General features: G+C 40.3%; 1 protein-coding gene across 4 annotated transcripts in view; it reads right to left on the bottom strand.

The window, feature by feature from the left end:
* Positions 1–223: 223 nt before the first annotated feature.
* The window catches only part of rufy2 (RUN and FYVE domain containing 2), a 38376-nt gene continuing 17920 nt past the window's right edge, over positions 224–20679 (bottom strand). For 3 of the 4 annotated variants that reach the window (XM_061964260.1, XM_061964261.1, XM_061964259.1), the window contains 10 exons: positions 20484–20600; positions 20319–20411; positions 16512–16586; positions 15556–15653; positions 4296–4415; positions 4072–4201; positions 960–1054; positions 830–878; positions 695–775; positions 224–631 (listed from right to left, as the gene is read on the bottom strand). In XM_061964260.1, coding sequence (XP_061820244.1) covers positions 488–631; positions 695–775; positions 830–878; positions 960–1054; positions 4072–4201; positions 4296–4415; positions 15556–15653; positions 16512–16586; positions 20319–20411; positions 20484–20600 — 1002 coding nt within the window. In that variant the 3' untranslated portion in view covers positions 224–487. Of the gene's footprint in view, positions 632–694; positions 776–829; positions 879–959; positions 1055–4071; positions 4202–4295; positions 4416–10046; positions 11114–15555; positions 15654–16511; positions 16587–20318; positions 20412–20483; positions 20601–20679 lie in introns of those variants that run through there. The other variant, XM_061964262.2, reaches the window with a different exon arrangement.

Raw genomic sequence — 20679 nt, 5'->3', positions numbered from 1 at the left:
TAATTGTAAAAATTGATCAATTAGGGTAAAAAAAAAAAGTACTCTTAAGTATTTGCTTACTTAAATCCAATCTTTTTATGAACAGGCAGTGTAAACTTGTCTCTGTCCAATGAAAAACATCTAACTCCAAATTTGATGAGTTAAAAAAAAAAAAAAAAAAAGCCTAAAAAATAACCTTTTCTTGATGATTCAAATAAAAGCAAAGAATTTTTTTTTTTTTTTTTCGATCAATTTGTTGTAGAGATGCTAAGTCTGCACATCTACTGAGCCACAGGAGAGCTATTTCCCCATAGAGATAATAAAGGACATGTCTATCTTAATTATTTAGTAATTGAGCCATTAGAGCACCGGCCACTACTTGAGGAAAGACAGCAAGTTATTAAGGTGTTTTGATGATGCATTAGTAAGAGACTTTTCAAAAATGTGCCTTTGTGGAGAACAGTCGTCGAAGAATCGGACACCGTGTTAGTGCAGCTGGAGGTCACCTTCAGGTGGGGTTGGAGGAGCATCTCTGGAGGAGGAGGGCGTGGCAGGTGTCGCACACACGCACTGGTTTCGGAGACGCGGGCAGGGGAAGCTCGTTGTCGGAGCAGCTGTTGCAGAAGATCTCGCCGCAGTTCCTGCAGTGGTGCTGGACACGCAACATGAAGGAAGTAAGTAAAGCTCCATCAGGATCCGTTAGGAATGTTCTCACCTTGCGTCTTGACATGGAAAACTCCTTCTCACACAGCTTGCAGTGTTTGACTTCCTTATCCTTCAACCACACCTGTCCTCCCTAGATAGTTTGTGCACATCAGCGTATATTCCAAAAATATCATGTCTTGTTTACCTGAAGAGCTTTGTTGGCTTCTTTGATATCCTCGATCTTCATTTTGGATCTGTTTGACAAAATGATGCAACAAAGTAAAGACATTTTACTTGACCTTTAGCTGGCCTTGGTAAACGCTAACATGACGTACTCGCTAAGTTTAGAGCCCAGTTCCTCAAGAGCTTGCTCTTGGTCCTCACAGATACTCTTCAACTGGAAGTTCTCATCCTGGAGGCGATGGAACTCCTAAAAAAAACCCAAAAAGACAACACAGTTATAAAAAATAATCTGCCTTTAGAGTTGTAGCATTTGTAAAGGAGTTTCTACATTGAAACAACTATTCGTATGATGTGATAGTTTCATCATGTTTGTCAAATGAATACAAACTATAAGCACAATAACATAACCTCTTAATCTTTATTCTAACTATCGCCATCATATAAACCTTTTAATACAAACTGAACAAAAGATACCCCCCTCAGTCTTCCCAGCCTTGTGCAAATCTACAATTCTGTTTCTGGTGTTCTTCGACAGCTCTTTGATCTTGGCCATGGTGGAGTTTGGAGTCTGACTGTTTGAGGCTGTGGTCAGGTGTCTATGATGCAGATAATGAGCTAAAATACTGTAGCAGCTACAGCGTGTGCAGACCTGGTGAAATCCTACAGGAAACATTTGACTTCTATCATTGTCAACAAAGGTTACACTACAAAATGTTGAGCTGAACTTTTGTGATTGATCAAATACCTATTTCCCACCATGATTTGCAAATACTTTAAAAATCCTACAATGTGATTTCCTGGATTTTTCCACAGTCTGTCTCTCACAGTAGAAGTGTACCTATGATTAAATTACAGACCTCTGTCATTATTTGAAGTGAGAGAACTGCCACTATGGGTGGTTGACTAGATACTTTTTTACCCCCGCTGTATATATAATGCTGTCCTCTGACCTGACTCTTATCTCCACAATACATATCAATATTTCTGTTAATGGTTTTGAAAGTCAAATGTTAATTGATTGTGGTGTTCTACAAGGTTCTGTTTTAGACCCAATTTTTTTTTTTTTTTTTTATTAATAATTTGCCTCATCTGTGCTAATTCTGTCATGTTTATCTCTATGCCCACACAACACTGTTATTTTTTACCATTTAACTTCTGATATATCACAAATCAAATTTAATTTGAATAACAGCAGGCTTGTTCTTATTGTGAAAGAATCATGTGCTATAGTGTTTCACACAAAATGTGGTTTATCTCACTTACCTGAGTTGCTTATTATTTTTAGCGATGGAACGAGTTAATGTATTCAAATACCTCTTACTTTCAAACCACATATCACTTTTATTTGTTATAAGACATTTATGGCTGGTTGGGTTCTCTCTACAAATCAATTCATTGTTTTTAATTGTAAGTTTGAAAAATAATAATTTCACAGTTGTTACTTCTCATACTCAATTATGCTGATGTCTACCAAAACACCGCTGACTCTATTCTCAATTCTCTTATGTAACTCCTTGTGCAGATTTGTCTGGAGATGTCCCTTCAGAAGTCACCATTGTGTCACCAAAGTGACACTAAAGCCAGGTGTCACTTTCACTGGGTCTCGTTTTATTTTTAAATGTTTACACTTCAGGATTGTAACAATAAAGGGTAATTATCATAACTGCAGTAAAACTCCCGACAGTTGGTATTACAGTTTTTGAATAAAGTGATCAAAAAACTGATTGATAACTGCTTTTTGATAAACTCACAGACTGACATGCAAAAGCTTGCAAGCTTAAATGCTAACATGGAAACAAGAAACAATAACTTCTCTCCCCATTAAGAAACGGCATACACTAAACTAAACTTTATGTAAATGCATTGCTGTCTGAACCACTAAGCATTCAATTGTGCACTTTGAATCAACAAGCTGTGCTTCCTAAGAACAGACTGATCGTTTTTTATTGTGAGGAATACGAGACGGAGGTATTTCAACGCACCGCTAAACAGAGTAGGACGCCATTGAAACAGATAAAACACGAAGTTTAAATACTATCAGTGAAGCCTACGAAACACAAGCCGTGTAAAATAGTGGGTTTTCTACCTGTGTGTCTATTTTAGTTATTCAAAAGAATAACTTGGTCAAAATATTTCAGTGTGAGTTTAAGTAACTTTTGAGCACATTCAACAATACCGCGATAATGATAACTGTGATATAAAATGTATTGTTAGATCCCTATTACACTTTACATGTTCCACCGTACCTAAACCAGCACAATACTCTCAAGACATATGACTAATAAAAAAAATTGGTCGCAAGTCATTCAATCAAAGCCCATCTGAGTGGAATAATCTTCCTTCTCCTTTAAAGTCCGATACAAATGTATTTCCCACTTACAAACAAATAAATAAAAATCAGATACAAGAACATCTTAACACCCTCCTCTCCCACCTTTGCCCCACTCTGGAATGCCCTTCCAGCAACGGTTAGAGATGCTACCTCAGTAGATTCATTCAAGTCCAGCCTTAAAACTAATTTATATACTCCAGCCTTTAAATAGACCCCTTTTCTGCTCTCTGTCCCCCTTCTACATACCAGGTGGCTACGGTTAATTTCCAGTTCTCCAGTCTGGAGGAGGTGTTAGCTGACCCGAGTTGCAACTCGAGATGGCCCATTCATTGGACCACTCTTCCATGCACAGCTATAGACACTTTTACGTAGCTGACTGGATGAGCCTGGAAGAATTTACACTCCACCCCATGACTATCAGTTGGTTTCCCGATGAACTGGACTCCTGCTTTATCTACTAATTCAACAATAATAATTTAACAATTCAATAACAACCCACTTGACATCTATTGCAGTCGATCACCATGTAAGGGGGCCCTTATTTGTGCGATCCCTTCTCAAGGTTTCTTCCTTTTCCCCATCCGTTTTTTTCCCGTTGCTCCGATGTGGGTTTAGATCAGAGGATGTTGTTGTGAATTTCCATTCCAAATTTGCAGTTCTTTTCTTTTTCTCCTGATGTTGTATTGTATTGCACTGCTTTGGATTATGTGTACAGTATGTGAACGAGCGAGTGGGATGTGGAGGGCTCTGGAAGTGGTAGCGCTGTGTGTTTGTTGTGTTTTATTGTAATGTATATGTGTTTCTGTTATTGTGTTAGGGATCTCACAACGAGATGCTGCATCCTTAATGAAGTGAAATATGTCACATGACATTAGGTTGTGCTGATTAACTATTTTGTGACTATGTTAATACTTCATGCAGACTTTTGTTACCATCTTGAGGCCGTTAATCTGAAGTGCTTGTGTCCTAAGCTGAGACACCGTCTCTTTTTCCCGGTGCAGATCATTCTGCAGTGTTTGCCTCCATTCTCGCTCTATCTTCAGGTCTGTCTCCAGCTGCAGGCTGTGGGAACAAACAGAATCATGAGCACAAAGGAATTTACAACATTAAGACAACAAGGACACGTGCGTTTAAAGGTCGTGGTCGCTCAGCTTACAGCTGCTTCTCTCGGTGGTCGATCTGTCGCTGCAGGCTGTCAGCCTTATTGGCGAAGTCCATCTTGAAGCGCCTGGTTCCTTCCTCGGCGGATGTGCGGTGACTCTCGGCCTCCTGTAATCTGCGCCATTATAACCAGGGACAAACTCAGGACCATGGAGGGAAAATAACTGGTGTAGGAGTGAGGAGGAGGAAGGCAAAAGGAAAAAAAGAACAAAAGGGATGTGCAAGACGTGGAAAGAAGATGGGTGGATAACAGCGCGGAAGGATGAAGATGGTACACATGCTAAAAACAAAAATGAGCAAGGAAATGATAAACCAGACTTGATGGAAAAGTGGCTAACATCTACACTGCCCTCACATGAGCCACTTCAAAACATACCAGCACTTTCAAAACACCAAACTTTATTGATAAGGTGGTAAACGACAGTGGCATTATAGGATGTATTTTATATATACAGAGTTTATAAGAACATCTATTTTAGTTTCCATCTATCAATATCACGCCGGGACGGGAAACTAAGACACAGTCAAGGTATTTAAACAAGCTTCATTGATTTACATAAAATGGATCTATAAGCACCTGATCCCACAGATAGCGCTGTCGTGAATTCAATACCACTGTATATACATTTCATATTTAATACAGCAAACTGATCTGCAATTTTAACATGTGAATAAACTGGTATTTAGGGCTGCCAAACAATGACATTTTCAAATTACCGGTAGAATAATCACAGGGTTGCTGGGGATTCATTTCATTTACCGGTAATCACAATTATATATAATTCATTTTTAATCTATATTAATCCTGTAGTTTTGACAGCCTGATTTGTCTTATTATCCTGATGGTGATAATAGATAGAGTCTGACTTTTGTCTCTTGTCCACTGCACTGGACTCTGCTAGGCTCTCCAAGACACGACTGACAATTACAACGTTTCGAGGTACTTCCTGGTACTATTTCTAGCATCTGCTGAGCAGAAACTATACTATGAATGCCAAAAACCACTGCTGCTCACTCTGTTTGATACACAACGAGAAATGATAAAAATAAACACATATGCCAACTCTGTTGCTGTGCCTTAGCTGTAAACATCCTGGCTCTCCTTACAAAGGCCAACACACTGGGAATAAAAAAAGAGTCTCCTTCATTGTTTTTGTTCTAAATTATGTGTTCAAGGTGGCAAGGTTTTTCCAATTACCTTACTATTTTGAAGGGGAAAGCTGAAAGCCCCAAACTGAGGCGAGTAGAGCTCAGCTGAGTCAAAGAGGCACTGCACAGCGAAAAAAGAATGTATGTTCCTGCAGTTTGACGTTGTCCTTTCTCTGTTGTGTGGGGCCGCAGAGCCCTCGGATACAAGTTGTAATTGCAAAAGTATTTTTTCCACTTACTTTTTTCTAAAACCACTGGGCTGTTCAAGATAAACTCTGGGGCAGGGCTCAATCATTATTGGAAATCAGTATTTCTGTGTGTAAAGTGACTACTAGAAAGATGAGGCATGAGTTATAAGAAAAAAACAATTGACAAAGGGATTTTCACACAGTCTATTCAAGTAGGCCTCGGCCGATAAGTCAATTAATCAACCAAATGAAAATTAACTCAAATTGCCATGTTTGTATGGGTTTGTTTACTTTGTCGCTTACTTCTAACAAAGGCGAAAGGGAGTTAACTCTGCATCTCTCTCAGCGCCTGAGTGCATTTGTTCTATAGCAGAATGAAATGAAGGAAGTGAACCCTATTATCATCCACAATCTTTGTCTATGTGGTTGGAAGTGAGACTGCAAGCTTTTGCAGACGACAAAGCCTTGCTAGTCGTTGGTGAGAAGCACCGCAATGTAACAAACATTAAGAGGGAAAAAAAATAACTGCAAAGCCAAATGTCCCATTATAGTAATATTTTTTTTTCAAACCAAATGAGCAAGATTAGTCCATCAACTAATGGAGAAAAAAACTGCTCTTCAACTGCTATCTTCAAATAGTCAAAGATTCGACAAATCAATTTGGAAGATTCTGATTCGAAATAAACCTTGCAGTCAAATCGGTAGACATTAAGGGCGGCAGAGATAAGTACCAGCAGAGGTCCCCCCCGCACAGCAGGTGTGTTGGGGGGATGGATTGATTATGTTCATTATTTGTTAAAATACTTTTGTGTGCAGACAAATAGTTTTGAGAAAGTAAGCCATAATTTGTATCTGCTATCAATTGTGGCTGTCACTAGGAGGCGATCACTACTTTTATGGAGCCAGAACACTTCCTGTTGTCACATGTCTGTAACAGCTTGCTGTTTGTTTTGGCCTCCCACATCTCTCTCTCTAAAACTATTTGTATGCACACAAGAATCTTTTATTAATTGTGTTGATAAGATGTTTCTACACATGGACACACTAAAGTCAGACAGGAAGTTTTCCGTGCCACCGTGGGCCTCTGGCCTGCTGAATGGAACTCACCAAACACGGCTTGTGACGGGATGCGCCACATCGTCCTGGAGGTGTAACTTTTTGCTGGCAAAGGTAATGATCCTTCTGCAGGTTTACATACAGAAATCTTGTTCTGATTTTTGCTTCTTCTACTAGGTCAAGTTTGATGTCTTAGCCGATGACCTCACTAAACAATCCAATCTGCATCCATCCATCTTCTTCCCCTTATCCCAAGTGGGGTCGCAGGGGCAGCAGCCTACGTAGAGAAGCCCAGACTTCCCTCTACCCAGCTACTTAGTTCAGCCGACTAGATGCCCACACCACCTCATCTGGCTCTTCTCGATGTGGAGGAGGAGCGGCTTTACTCTGAGCTCCTCCCAAATGACAGAGCTTCTTACCCTATCTCTAAGCGAGAGCCCCGCCACTCGACAGAAGAAACACATTTCGGCCGCTTGTACCCGTGATCTTGTCTTTTTGGTCATAACCCAAAGCTCATGACTACATGTGAGGATAGGAACATAGATCGACTGGTAAATTGAGAGCTTTCCCTTCGGGCTCAGCTCCTTTTTCACCACGACGGATCGATGCAGGGTTCACATCACTGCAAACGCCGCGACAATCTGCCTGTTGATCTCATGATCCATTCTTTCCTCACTCATTAACAAGACCCTGAGGTGGAGATGGCACTCCACTCTTTCCCGGCAAAAAACATGGACATGAACTTGGAATTGCTGATTTTCATCCCAGTCGCTTCACACTCAGCTGCGAACTGATGCAGTGAGAGCTTAAGATCATGGCCAGATGAAGCCAGCAGGACCACATCAACCTCAAAAAGCAGATAGCTAATCCTGCAGCCACCAAACCCAATACCTTCAACGCCAGACTGCATCCAGAAATTCTGTCCATAAAAGTTGTAAACAAAATCGATGACAAAGTCCAACCCTCACTGGAAACAAGTCGGACTTACTGCCTGCAATGCGGCACAAGCTCTGACACTGATCATACAGGGAGCCCAAAGACTTCTATGAATAGACAAGAACAGGAACACAGTTTTCCCTCGCACAGGCGCAGCTCACTGGAGGTGAGGCTCGATGGCTGGAGGTGAGGCTCGATGGCGAGCACCTGGTTGTAGGGCCTGCCCCCATGGGGCCCGGAGAGGGCTCACCACCCATAAGTGAGGCCATAGAGGTTGGGTGTTTTGTTAGCTGGGTGGAAGTCAAAAGCAGGGCCTTTGGTGGTCTGATCTTTGGCTACAGAAGCTAGCTCTTGGGACGTGGAACGTCGCCTCGCTGGTGGGGAAGAAGCCTGAGCTGGTGCGCAAGGTGGAGAAGTTTCGGCTGGATCTAGTCAGTCTCACTTCGACACACAGCAACGGCTCTGGAACCAGTCTTCTAAAGAGGGGCTGGACTCTCTTCTATTTTGGCTTTGCCAGCTGTGAGAGGAGACTGGCTAGGGTCGGCAATACTTGTTGCCCAGCTGCTCAGAGCCTGTACGTTGGAGTGTAACCCTGTGGACGAGATGGTGGCTTCCCTCCGCCTACTAGTGGGGGATGGTTCCTGACTCTTGTTTGTGCTTACGCACCAAACAATAGTTCTAAGTACCCGCCCTTAATGGAGTCCCTACAGGGAGTACTGGAGAGTGCTTCCTCAGGTGATTCCTTTGTTCTACTGGGGGACTTCAACGCTCACGTTGGCAACGACAGTGAAACCTGAAGAAGCGTGAGTGGGAGTAACAGCCGCCCGAATCTAAACCAGAGTGGTGTTTTGTTACTGGACTTTTGTGCTAGTCACAGATTATTCATAACAAACACCATGTTCAAACATAAAGGTGTCCATATGTGCAGCGATTTTGGACCACCATCCCGAGCCTCGGGAGGGGGAAGCAGTGCACTGTCAACACTGTGTATGTGGGGACAGAGTGCGGCTGACCTCGACTAAGGATGTTGTGGATTGGTGGAAGGAATGCTTCGAAGACCTCCTCAATGCCACCTAAATGTCTTCCAATGTGGAAGCAGTGGCTGGGGACTCTGTGGTGGGCTATCCTGTTTCTGGAACTGAGGTTGCCGAGGTAGTTAAGAATCTTCTCGGTGGCTGAGATCCGCCCAGACTTCCTTAAGGCTCTGGGTGCTATGGGACTGTCTTGGTTGACGAGACTCTACAGCATTGCGTGGACATCGGGGGCGGTTCTTCTGGATTTGCAGACTGGGGATGTGATTCTTCTATTTAAAAAGGGGAACCGAAGGGTGTGTTCCAACTATCGCGGGATCAAACTCCTCAGCCTTCTCGGTAAGGTCAACTCAGGCGTACTGGAGAGGAGGCTATGCTGGATAGTTAAATGTCTGATTCAGGAGGAGCAGTGTGGTTTTCGCCCCAGTCGTGGAACTGTGGACCAGCTCTATTCTCTCGGCAGAATCTTTGAGGGTGCATGGGAGTTAGCCCAACCAGTGAAGATGTGTTTTGTGAACTTGGAAAAGGCATTCGACCATATCCCCCAGGAAGTCCTGTGAGGAGTGCGCAAAGTATGGGAATCTGACCACCTAATTGTGGCGGCCCGCTCTCTATTCGATCACTCCAATCTCAACTGTGTTTGTGTATCAGAGTCTTTCAGCTTTTTTTGATGTGGAAAAAGTTGAAAATTAAATGTCTGTTTTGTTCACTTTATTGAAAGCCTGTATTCCTTTTAGAAGGTGAAATAATCACCTCATAATGGCTAGATTTACATCAATCAATCAAAGTTTACTTATACAGCCCTTAATCACAAATGTCTCAAAGGGCTGCACAAGCCACAACGACATCCTCGGCTCAGATCCCACATTAGGGCAAGAAAAAACTCAACCCAATGTGCATAAGGAGAAACCTTGGAAGGGACCGGTGCAATGGATGCCGAGTGGATACGGTTAATAATGTGAGAGTCTAGTCCAGTGGTTCTTAACCTGGGTTCGATCGAACCCTAGAGGTTCGGTGAGTCGGGCTTAGGGGTTCGGCGGAGGTCAAAACACACCCGACTCATCGTGTAAATAAAAACTTCTCCCTATCGGCGTATTACGGATACGGCAACAGCAGAAGTCACACTGAATTGCAGGTGTGTAATTTGTTGTGAGTTTATGCACTGTGTTGGTTTTGTTCTTTGAACAAGGTGATGTTCATGCACAGTTCATTTTGTGCACCAGTAAAAAAACATGTTAACACTTTAGTATGGGGAACACATTCATCATTAATTAGTTGCTTATTAACAAGCAAATTAGTAACATATTGGCTCTTAACTAGCCATTATTAAGTACTTATTAATGCCTTATTTGGCATGGCCTTATTATAACCCTAACCCTCTAACCCTAACCAAATAACTCTAAATTAAGTCTTTGTTACTTAGAATATGTTCCCCATACTAAAAATTTACCAAAACATATCACTTTGTCTTGAATTTGAAAAAACCCCCCAACATTTTATTATTCACTTAAGAAGGGTTCGGTGAATGCGCATATGAAACTGGTGGGGTTCGGTACCTCCAACAAGGTAAAGAACCACTGGTCTAGTCCATAGTGGGACCAGCAGGGGATCCTTTTGCATGTAGACAAGTTGGGGCGGCGAGACATCACCGAATGCTGTATAAGGACATCATGTGATGTAATATAGACACCCAACCACCTGACCAGTCAGTATACACTATCTTCACAATAATTGTTTTTCCTAAAAAAACAACAACACTACAGATTCGACTGATAGTCGACTATGGGCAAAATCAAACAAATCAGATTCGACTATTGAAATCCTTAGTCGAACACAGCCCGTCAGAACATATTTAAGTGCAATTTTTTCTAACAGAGACTGAAAGTGCAATTTTAGTGTTTGCATACTTGTACTTTTACTTTCCAATTACGATGTTAAAAAATACAAAAGAGGAATATAAGTTTGTTGCATTTAAAAGGGTTGCTTGCATTATTATTATCATTACATACTACGATTGCATTAGTACTTACATTGGTCTTAAAATAATGCGGACAATAATATTGTTTAGCTGCAATAATCTGACAGAGAATATATTGTCCACCAATTTTTTTTTTATCGGCCCAAGCCTATATTCAAGTAAAATTTGGAGTGTTTTTAAGAGGTGTTTAAATTAGAAAGGGTGTAGGTGACAATGACAGAAAATGAGAGGCAATATGTTGGTTACAAACTGCACAATCCACTGCAGCCCCACAAAAACCATGTCGGCGAAAAAGAGAAAAGGGGTGAACTATTGAAATAAAGTTGTGTTAATTCATCCAGTCCGTCCCTGTGTGTGAATTTGTGCTCAGAAGGAGATGTCCTTGACGAGCTTGTACTGGTGTTCAGTGTTTGTGCTGGCACACTTGACAAACGACATGGCCAATGTTCTGGTCTGACTTAACAGATCTTTATCGCTGCGCAAAGGAGCAGGTACCGAACGCAAGGCAATGTGGGTAAAAATGGATCAATGGGTGATTTTCATGGCATAAAAACAAAAGAAAAAAAGGGCGACAGAAGGGGGAAAAGGAAAATAAATAAAAGGAAGGAAGGAAGAAAGGATGTCAATACATCAGTATTCTAATTGGCCCTAATTACACTCAAGACAAGAAGTGCTGAAGTTGTCAGTAAGACAATGAGTGGCCCTTATTTTTCACACTGTCATCTTCATGAACTTTTGGTTGTCTTTGACTTTTAGTTCAGCAGAAACACGAGGAGTCACATGAGGCTAAGTACAATGTCGCAGCAGAGAAAAACATTCAAAACCGATCACAAACATGATGCAGCAATTTAAACTAAAGGGTAGGTGACTGGGAGAGGAGACAGGAGCTATGGGAGGTGCCCACTAAGGAACAATTCTCATGAAGCACACAGCTGCTGCAAGAAGCTGAGCCAACTAAACTTATCATAAAGTGGTCAACATTCTTTGAATTAGCTTAGATGAACATTAATGTCTCCCAGGATATCAAATGTAAGAGCTAGACAGATACTTAAATGGGACAGTGAATGCTGTTGAATGTAGCATTTACCCACTGACCACAACATTAGGTACACCTGCACAATCTAATGGTACTCTATTAACATTATGCCTTTACAAGCAAACAAAACAACCTAGACTAACAAAGTTGTCCAAAAAGGAACATTAATGGGTGTATTCACGTAACAAAGTCCATATACAATATTTAATCATTAACTGGAGACAACGTTTGAGCAAAGAGATGACTTGATTGTGTTATACAGCCATGACAAATGCTGTTCAGTTCAGGAAATCTTTGTCTTTCCAACACAGGTGATAAGACACTTGTGGCCGTTTTCCTTGGGAGAAACCCTGACATTAGTGACTGGAATGAAGACCTAAATCATTTTCCTCTTGATCTTCTCTGCAAGGTTACAGTCAGGACAGCCTGATTATAAAATAGCATAATTGGATAAACAGTGGGTGTCCAAACCTTTTCCAGTGAGGGCGACGCACAGAAAAATTGTGGCTCAGTGAGCAAAGCAGGCGACAACAAGTAAGCTAGCTAGATGATGCTAACTCCCAAGCTTGTTTTGTCTCCCTGTCCTGCAATTCAGTGCAACGTTTAGGCAAGAGGAAAAGTGAGTACCTGCGACTGAGGGGAGCGTTCAAAGGGAGTAGTGATATTTTGACGCAAACATGAATTCTTAAAAACGTAGATTTCGGCGTTTTCGCGGACATTTCACATGTTTGGTATTTACAGTGGATTATAACGTTTTCAGCTGGACTTCGAAGCATGACTTTTAAATCATATTGTTTTGTGTTTTTATATTTGTTCAATTTCATTTACTTACACTGCAGGGTCAGATATCCAATTCAGATTTGTTTGTCAAAATCCAATCTTTTTATGTGGCAGTCCACATTACAAAAAAATTAGATTTCTAATGTGAATGCAACCTGACTTGTATGCAGACATGACGTCGCATGCACTGCAGTGTTTATAAAGGTAAACACGACTTTAATTCCAGTTGGTCTTAGCATAAGCGCATTTGTTGTAATTTCAAGGATTTTGTGAATTCAAGGTCAACATTTTCTGAACGAAATTATTGCACGTAGAAAGATAAGAAGTAAGAGGACAAGTATTTTGGCCCTCGCAGTTTTACAGGATATTTTGCTTCGATGACTGCTTGAAGAGCAGTTTGAGACAGTAGTGGTGGAACTTTCAAGTGAGTTCCTTAAGCATTTTGTTTTCACTTGTTTTCTGCTCAGTTATCAATTTATTATTTTGTAACCGTAATTTGCCGAATACCGTATTTTTCGGACTATAGGTCGCAGTTTTTTTCATATTTTGGCGGGGCTCCAGTGCGATTTATGTATGTTTTTTTCCTTCTTTATTATGCATTTTCGGCAGGTGCGACTTATACTCCGGTGCGACTTATACTCCGAAAAATACGGTAATTACTATACCTATCGTTTTTTGATGACGTTCTGGTCAGATGAATGCGACCTGAGTGCGAGAGCGTTCACATTGAGGACGCATCGCATACATATCCGATTTAGTTCCACATAAAAAAAGAGGCCTGGGTCGGATATGAAAAATACGGAATTGCACTGTTCACACTGACATGAACAAATCTGATACAGGTCCCATATGGACAAAAAAATCGAAATTGACCTGCAGTGTGAACAAGGCCTTTGTTCCAGGAACTAAAACTTCCTGGAAAAAGGCCTATTTAGTACATTAGGGATACTACAAACAATACAACAGGGGTGCCCATTACGTCGATCGTGAGCTACCGGTCAATTGCGGAGGGGTGTGTCAGTCGATTAAAAAAATAGACCTAAAAATTAGCAATCGTCAATTTTGTCACTTGATTGACACTCGCGGCACCCAAGGATCTTGTGAGATCAGTATTATAAAAAAAAACGACTGACAGGAAGGCGAGAAACACTTTTTAGTTCAACAGACTCTCGCGCCGTACATGCTGTCAAGAGCCTAAAGACCGACCGCACAGTTCTTGTCTTCACAATAAAAGTCCTGCTCCATCCTGCCAGCGCTATCAAAATAAGAGTCTCAAAAAGCTAGGAAGCCGGAGTAACCGGAGGAACCCACGCAGTCACGGGGAGAACATGCAAACTCCACACAGAAAGATCCCGAGCCCGGGATTGAACCCAGGACTACTCAGGACCTTCGTATTGTGAGACAGACGCACTAACCCCTCTTCCACAGTGCTGCCCATATATATATATATATATATATATATATATATATATATATATATATATATATATATATATATATATATATATATATATATACACACACGCACACACACACACAGTCGTGGTCAAAAGTTTACATACACTTGTAAAGAACATAAGTTCATGGCTGTCTTGAGTTTCCCATAATTTCTACAACTCTTATTTTTTTGTGATAGAGTGATTGGAGCACATACTTGTTGGACACAAACAACATTCATAAAGTTTGGTTCTTTTATGAATTTATTATGGGTCTACTGAAAATATGACCAAATCTGTTGGGTCAAAAGTATACATACAACAATGTTAATATTTGGTTACATGTCCCTTGGCAAGTTTCACTGCAATAAGGCGCTTTTGGTAGTCATCCACAAGCTTCTGGCAAGCTTCTGGTTGAATTTTTGACCACACCTTTTTACAAAATTGGTGCATTTCAGCTAAATTTGTTGGTTTTCTGACATGGACTTGTTTCTTCAGCATTGTCCACACGTTTAAGTCAGGACTTTGGGAAGGCCATTCTAAAACCTTAATTCTAGCCTGAATTAGCCATTCCTTTACCACTGTTGACGTGTGTTTGGGGTCATTGTCCGGTTGGAACACACCTAACTGCGCCCAAGACCCAACCTCCAGGCTGATGATTTTAGGTTGTCCTGAAGAATTTGGAGGTAATCTTCCTTTTTCATTGTCCCATTTACTCTCTGTAAAGCACCAGTTCTATTGGCAGCAAAACAGGCCCAGAGCATAATACTACCACCACCATGCTTGACGGTAAGAGCATAATACTACCACCACCATGCTTGATGGTAGGATGGTGTTCCTGAGATTAAAGGCCTCACCTTTTGTCCTCCAAACATATTGCTGGGTATTGTGGCCAAACAGCTACATTTTTGTTTCATCTGACATCACATGGACAAAGATAAGACCTTCTGGAGGAAAGTTCTGTAGTCGATTATAGAATTGATTAGTACACGTCAATAATCGATAATCTTGTTATTTCTTGTAAATAAAGTAATGCAGACAGTTCTAATTTGGCTGACTGCAGCGAGCCACCTCACCAAGAGATCCGACCGGCTCCTTTACTTTCAGGCACTTATGGTACAGTTTCGTACACATTTTCATGAATTAAATAAATGTGGGAGTTAAATTAACTGCTTCTTATTCCAAATGATTTTTTTTTTAAGTTGCAAGTAATAAACGCATATTTAGTGAAACGAAAAGAAATGCATCAATAATTGATTTTAATCGAATCATGGCTCTTGAATCGTAATCATAATAGAATCGTGAGGTTCCCAAAGATTCCCACCTCTAAGTGAGACACACAGGTCGTCGACCATTTTGGTTATCAGGTCCCATTTTTAGGGGGATATGAGCCGGCTCCATTTATTTATTTGTGTTTAGTCCCGGGACGTGTCTGTAGAATGTTTTGAGGCCAATAAATAACGATCCGCAATGGCCTCTGGGCCGCACTTTGGACACCCCTAAGATAAATGATTTTATAGTCACATTTGTTACGAAGATTATTTTGTGACTGCGTTATTATTTACAAGCTGTAATACACTGAAATAATTGAGGAGATAGAAGAGGATGAATGACTTTCCTGTTCTGATTAGTTAATGCTTGGTCAGGAAAGCAAATGTTGCTCACCTCTGCTCCAGCTGCTTCATAGTTGCAGTGATCTGATTGGTCTTTTCCTCCAGACGGCTGATCATGTTGTTCTTCTTCTTCATCTCCTCGTCAGAGGACTACAAGACAGGAATTCTAGGCTTAAAAGTCTGACAGAAGACAAACATTTCCCTTTATAATATAGAGGCCAATATTTTGGTGTTTGCAATCTTGTAGAGCTTCCTCCAACCACCCCATATTTGTAAATAAGTGACCATACTGTTCAGTTTTGAATTTTATTTTTATTTTTATTTTACTTAGAACTTACTTAGTACTGCATTTCTATTTTATCTTAAAATCTAGCTGTAGAGTTAAATAGTTGCCTCCCCTACTATTTAGATTTCTGACAGAATCTTAATATTTAATAATAATAATAATAATAATAATATGCACCTGTAATGTATCTGATAATCAACTGATTGTGTATGGGAGTTTTAGAATTAATTATAACATGCTTTACATTTCAAAAACATTATACAATACAAAAAGAACATCAGGAATCAGGATATATATAATTCTAGTTTTACGTAGTATTCAACTAAACTGTTATGGGAGTCATAGTTTCAGAAAGCTAAGGACCTAGGGGCCGGACTTTTATCTTGTGTATTTTATTACATTTTGTACATGTAATGCAAGACGTTTATGTTTTAATTTCATCAATTGAACAATACTGTTTAGTCAAAAAGTATTTTTTTATGCTCGTTTGTAATCCTGCTTCGATCACAGAAATAACATAACACATTGACACAATATTTATGTTGTTATTTTCACAATTTTACTGACAAACTTGAGTATTTTTTAGCCTCACAAAAACGCAATCCGGGAGTTTTTTTAATTCAGTCGGTATGTCGAAAGACAAGTTAAATTCCCGGAAGCGTTCTGGAGAATCCGTAAAAGTTGGCAGCTGTGCTTTATTCATTCACTCATGTGTAACATACCTGCACCTTCTGGTACATCTCTACATTGATGGCTTTGACCTCATCCAGTTGGTGTCTCAGCCCAATCAGTGTGTCCTGTTAATGAGAACAGTTGCACAAATCAGTACAAATTTCTAAATGTATTTACTGTATTTTTTGGAATAGAAGGCAACCTTAAAATCGTTTCCTTTTCTCAAAAATCGACAGTGCGCCTTATAATCCAGTGCGCCTAATGTATGTATTAATTCTGGTTGTGCTTACTGACTTCGAAGCATTTTTTTTGGTACATTGTGTAATGATAAGTGTGACCAGTAGATGTCAGTCACACACAAAAGTGTGGACTGCAGGTTGAATCCTGTTCAATAATGTAAATGACGCTAGCAAGTACACATAAGTAAGCAAGCCCAGAATATATTGAGAATATAGAACATAGAATGCTCAAAAATCTGTCAGAATGTTTTAGTATGACTTTGATAAGCTATAAAGCTGCACCGCTTGATGGAACTCGGAGCATTACGGCAACCGCAGTCAGACTTACTGTGCTTCAACATACGGGTATTATTATGGTGTGTGTATAAGGACCCAAAAATGGCACTTATTAAGAGACATTATTTGGCATTTTGTTTCACAATATTATGAAAAACCAACTTTTCTTACCTACTGGTATCTGCTGTTGTGTATATGGGATCTGCGAAAATCCCGAAAATGTGTGCGCATCCGCCATTGTAGTCCGCGCCATAGTCAATAAGCTCCTTCTTTTTCTCTATCCTCTTGTAGTGGGACAAGCTACTGAACACTACAGATTAATTTGGGAAGCTACTAGTTAAACTGACACATTGAAAGTTTCAGGATGTTGCTGCACTGTTTGCATTAAAACCAACAAAACTAAAGACAAGTTTCTGCTATTGACTTGATAAATAATGATATCAGTTTCTCTTCTCACTCTATGCAGCATACTTGCCAACCCTCCCAATTTTCCCGTGTGACTCTCGAATTTCAGTGCCCCTCCCGAATTTCTCCCGATTTCCACCCGGTCAACAATATTGGGGGCGTGCCTTAAAGACACTCTCTTTAGCGTCCTCTACAACCTGTCGTCACGTTCGCTTTTCCTCCATTCAAACAGCGTGCCGACCCAGTCACATAAAATATGCGTTTTTTAAACACACATGAGTGACTGCAAGGCATACTTGATCAACAGCCATACAGGTCACACTGAGTGTGGCCGTATAAACAACTTTAACACTGTTACAAATACGCGCCACACTGTGAACCCACACCAGACAAGAATGACAAACACATTTCGGGAGAACATCCGCACCGTAACACAACATAAACACAAAAGAACGAATACCTAGAATCCCTTGCAGCACTAACTCTTCCGTGACTCTACAATATACACCCTCCGCGACCACCAAACCCCGTCCCCCCGACCTCGCCCTCCACCTCAAACCCCCCATCTCCTGAATTCGGAGGTCTCAAGGTTGGCAAGTATGCTATGCAGAGAATCCACAATCAGACAGAAAGACGGCGAAACCAAACATGATCGTTGATACTGTTATGTAATTTGCTGTTAGCGTGTCCCTCCCATTTCTCAGTGATATTTACTGTTAGAGGTGGGGGAAATAATACATTTTTAGATGCATCGCAATTCGGACATAGACGATTATAAAATCGATTAGTAAACGCCAATAATCGATAATTGATTTATTTATTGTAAATAAAATATTATAGACAGTTCCAAAATTTGGCTGACTGCAGCGAGCCACCTCACCAACAAATTCGACCAGCTCCTTTATTTTAGGGCACTTATGTTACAGTTTTGCACACTACTAATTTAATAAATGTGAGAATTCATTTACCGGTAACTGTTTCGTTTTACAAATGCACTGTTTTTTAAAGTTGCAAGTGATAAACGCTTATTTAGTGAAATGAAAAGAAATGAAAAGAAATGTAAAACTGAGTGAATAAATCGTAATCTTAATCGAATCGTGAGGTGCCCAAAGAATCCCACCTCTACCGGTACTTACTATTTCCTGTTTTGCTGGGTTCCCAGAAGGTTCGTTGCCTTCATGCAACGAACCTTGCTTCGTAACTTCTGTTTTTTTCCGAACAAAATATTTGGGTTGCGAAACTTTGGGCACCACACAATTCGATTTGATTTTTGGGAGTAATGAATCGATTCAGATTCGATTCTCCTATCAAAACGATTCTGGATTCAATATCAATACTTTTTTAATAACATTGGGTGCCAGTTCTATGATTAACTACATTCCTCCATAAAACAGATAACGGCTCTGAGACGTTTCTATATTCCTTAAAAGAAAACTGGTTTTGTTTAATAAAAATTCTACCCAAATAATTAATAAAGTCAAATAAACACAAACAAGGCAACAAGAGAAGTATAATCTGTACAGCAGATTTGGGCATCTACATCAACAATAGGATTGTCCTGAGTGGCTGGACAAAACAGATTTTTTTTTAAATAATCAGAAATATGTATTTATTTATTTATGTTTTTAATAAATAATTTAAAAAAAAATATTCGAATAAGAATCGTTACAAGTAAGAATCCTGATTCATTCAAGAATCGATTTTTTACACCCATAATAAATATATATCAAAAGTTTATAGAACGCATTTTATATGGATATCGATTATGTGCCTATCACGATATATATTGATATCGTTTTATCGGCTCAGCCCTATCGACTGTATGACGGCAGCGCACAAATTTCTACTGTAGCCAAATTCATATCGTTTCTACCATCATACCGTGTTTACACCGCGGAGCCCTAACAGGCACCTTTTTATAAGTGTGTCTAAAACTGCGGATCAAAGGAGCATCAACATTTGAATTCCAAAATTTGGGAAATCTTTTGGGAAAATTGGTAAAAATATGAGATTTCTCTACGTCACAATAACACGTCATCTACCCAATCTTATAAAATCTTATGGTAGTTTACGGATTTAATAAATTGTAAGGTTTCCTCGTGAGGAATTTTGAAATATTGCCAACATTTAAATCAAATCAATTCTAGGCTCCTTCACGTAGATTATAGGCGAGACGTTTTTCAAGCTGGCTGACATTATTTCTTCCTGATGTTACAAAAAGTATGAGAATGCTGCCTCTTCTTCTTTACTTGTATAATATGTCTCATAATTGACAAAATATTGACACAAAGTTTGGATATTTTGGCTGATATATATTTTCTTTCATCTCAATGTCCATCCATCTCTGTCGAGTTATTTCATTCAATCACGGAACATGGATGAAACTCGCCGCATTCCTTTAATGAGATCACACACACGAGTGCTGCGTACGGAGACAGATCTTGCGACACAAACAAAACAGAACCGGTAAGTTGCTGGGAAAGAAGAAAAAGACTTGCTTTCCCAATAAAAAAACTGAAGTTTTGAAAGCTAAGCAGAAGAGAGGGGGCAACACTTCCTATGCTGGGAAAGTGGTTAATATTTATCTACTTCACTTATTATTTATTCTTTTAAATACGAAATACTGGTATTACATGTGCAAGGCTGGTCGGTATAACAGTTGATATCGGTGTACAGTATTTTAGAAAGATATAGATACGTACCGGTATATATATACATTTGAGACAATCCCGCCATACCAGTATCTTTTGATGTGCCTTTGCTACAGCCGTTTACGGCCGGTGTGGCGTGCCGCCGCCGGCAGCCCGGCAGGCACTATAGCTGACAAAGTGTCCGGCATGCGGGAAGGTTACAGCACGCGTCCGGAGTTGCTACCACGCATTGCCGACACCCCGCCACATTTGCCTTTGCGCACATTCGACGTGTGGTTTAATGTACCTGTTTCTCATGAATATCTTTCTCAAAAAGTTTCATAGCCAACTCCATTTCTTGCTTCATTGACACCTGGACCACAAGCTCGTTCTCCACATCCTGAAAATAATAGCACACAATGAACACACAAGATACACATACATTTTGGGTCACACCGAAGTGCGGTCTTACCTGTCTTAGCTGACACTCCTCCTTCAGCTGTCTTTGTGCCTCATTGTACATCTCATCCAAACCTTGACGGGATTGTTTGTATGTGTCTCGCTCCAGGGACACGTCACCTTGAGACAACTGTATGGGAAACCAACAAGATACTGATATTAGCGTGTTCTATATCGTACTGCTCGATAATCAATCATACAATTAATGC

Source organism: Nerophis lumbriciformis, linkage group LG06 (assembly GCF_033978685.3).
Source record: "Nerophis lumbriciformis linkage group LG06, RoL_Nlum_v2.1, whole genome shotgun sequence".
In the NCBI taxonomy this organism is placed as follows: domain Eukaryota; kingdom Metazoa; phylum Chordata; class Actinopteri; order Syngnathiformes; family Syngnathidae; genus Nerophis; species Nerophis lumbriciformis.
Note: the sequence above shows the minus strand (reverse complement) of the source record. Positions and strands in the feature narration are given on the sequence as shown.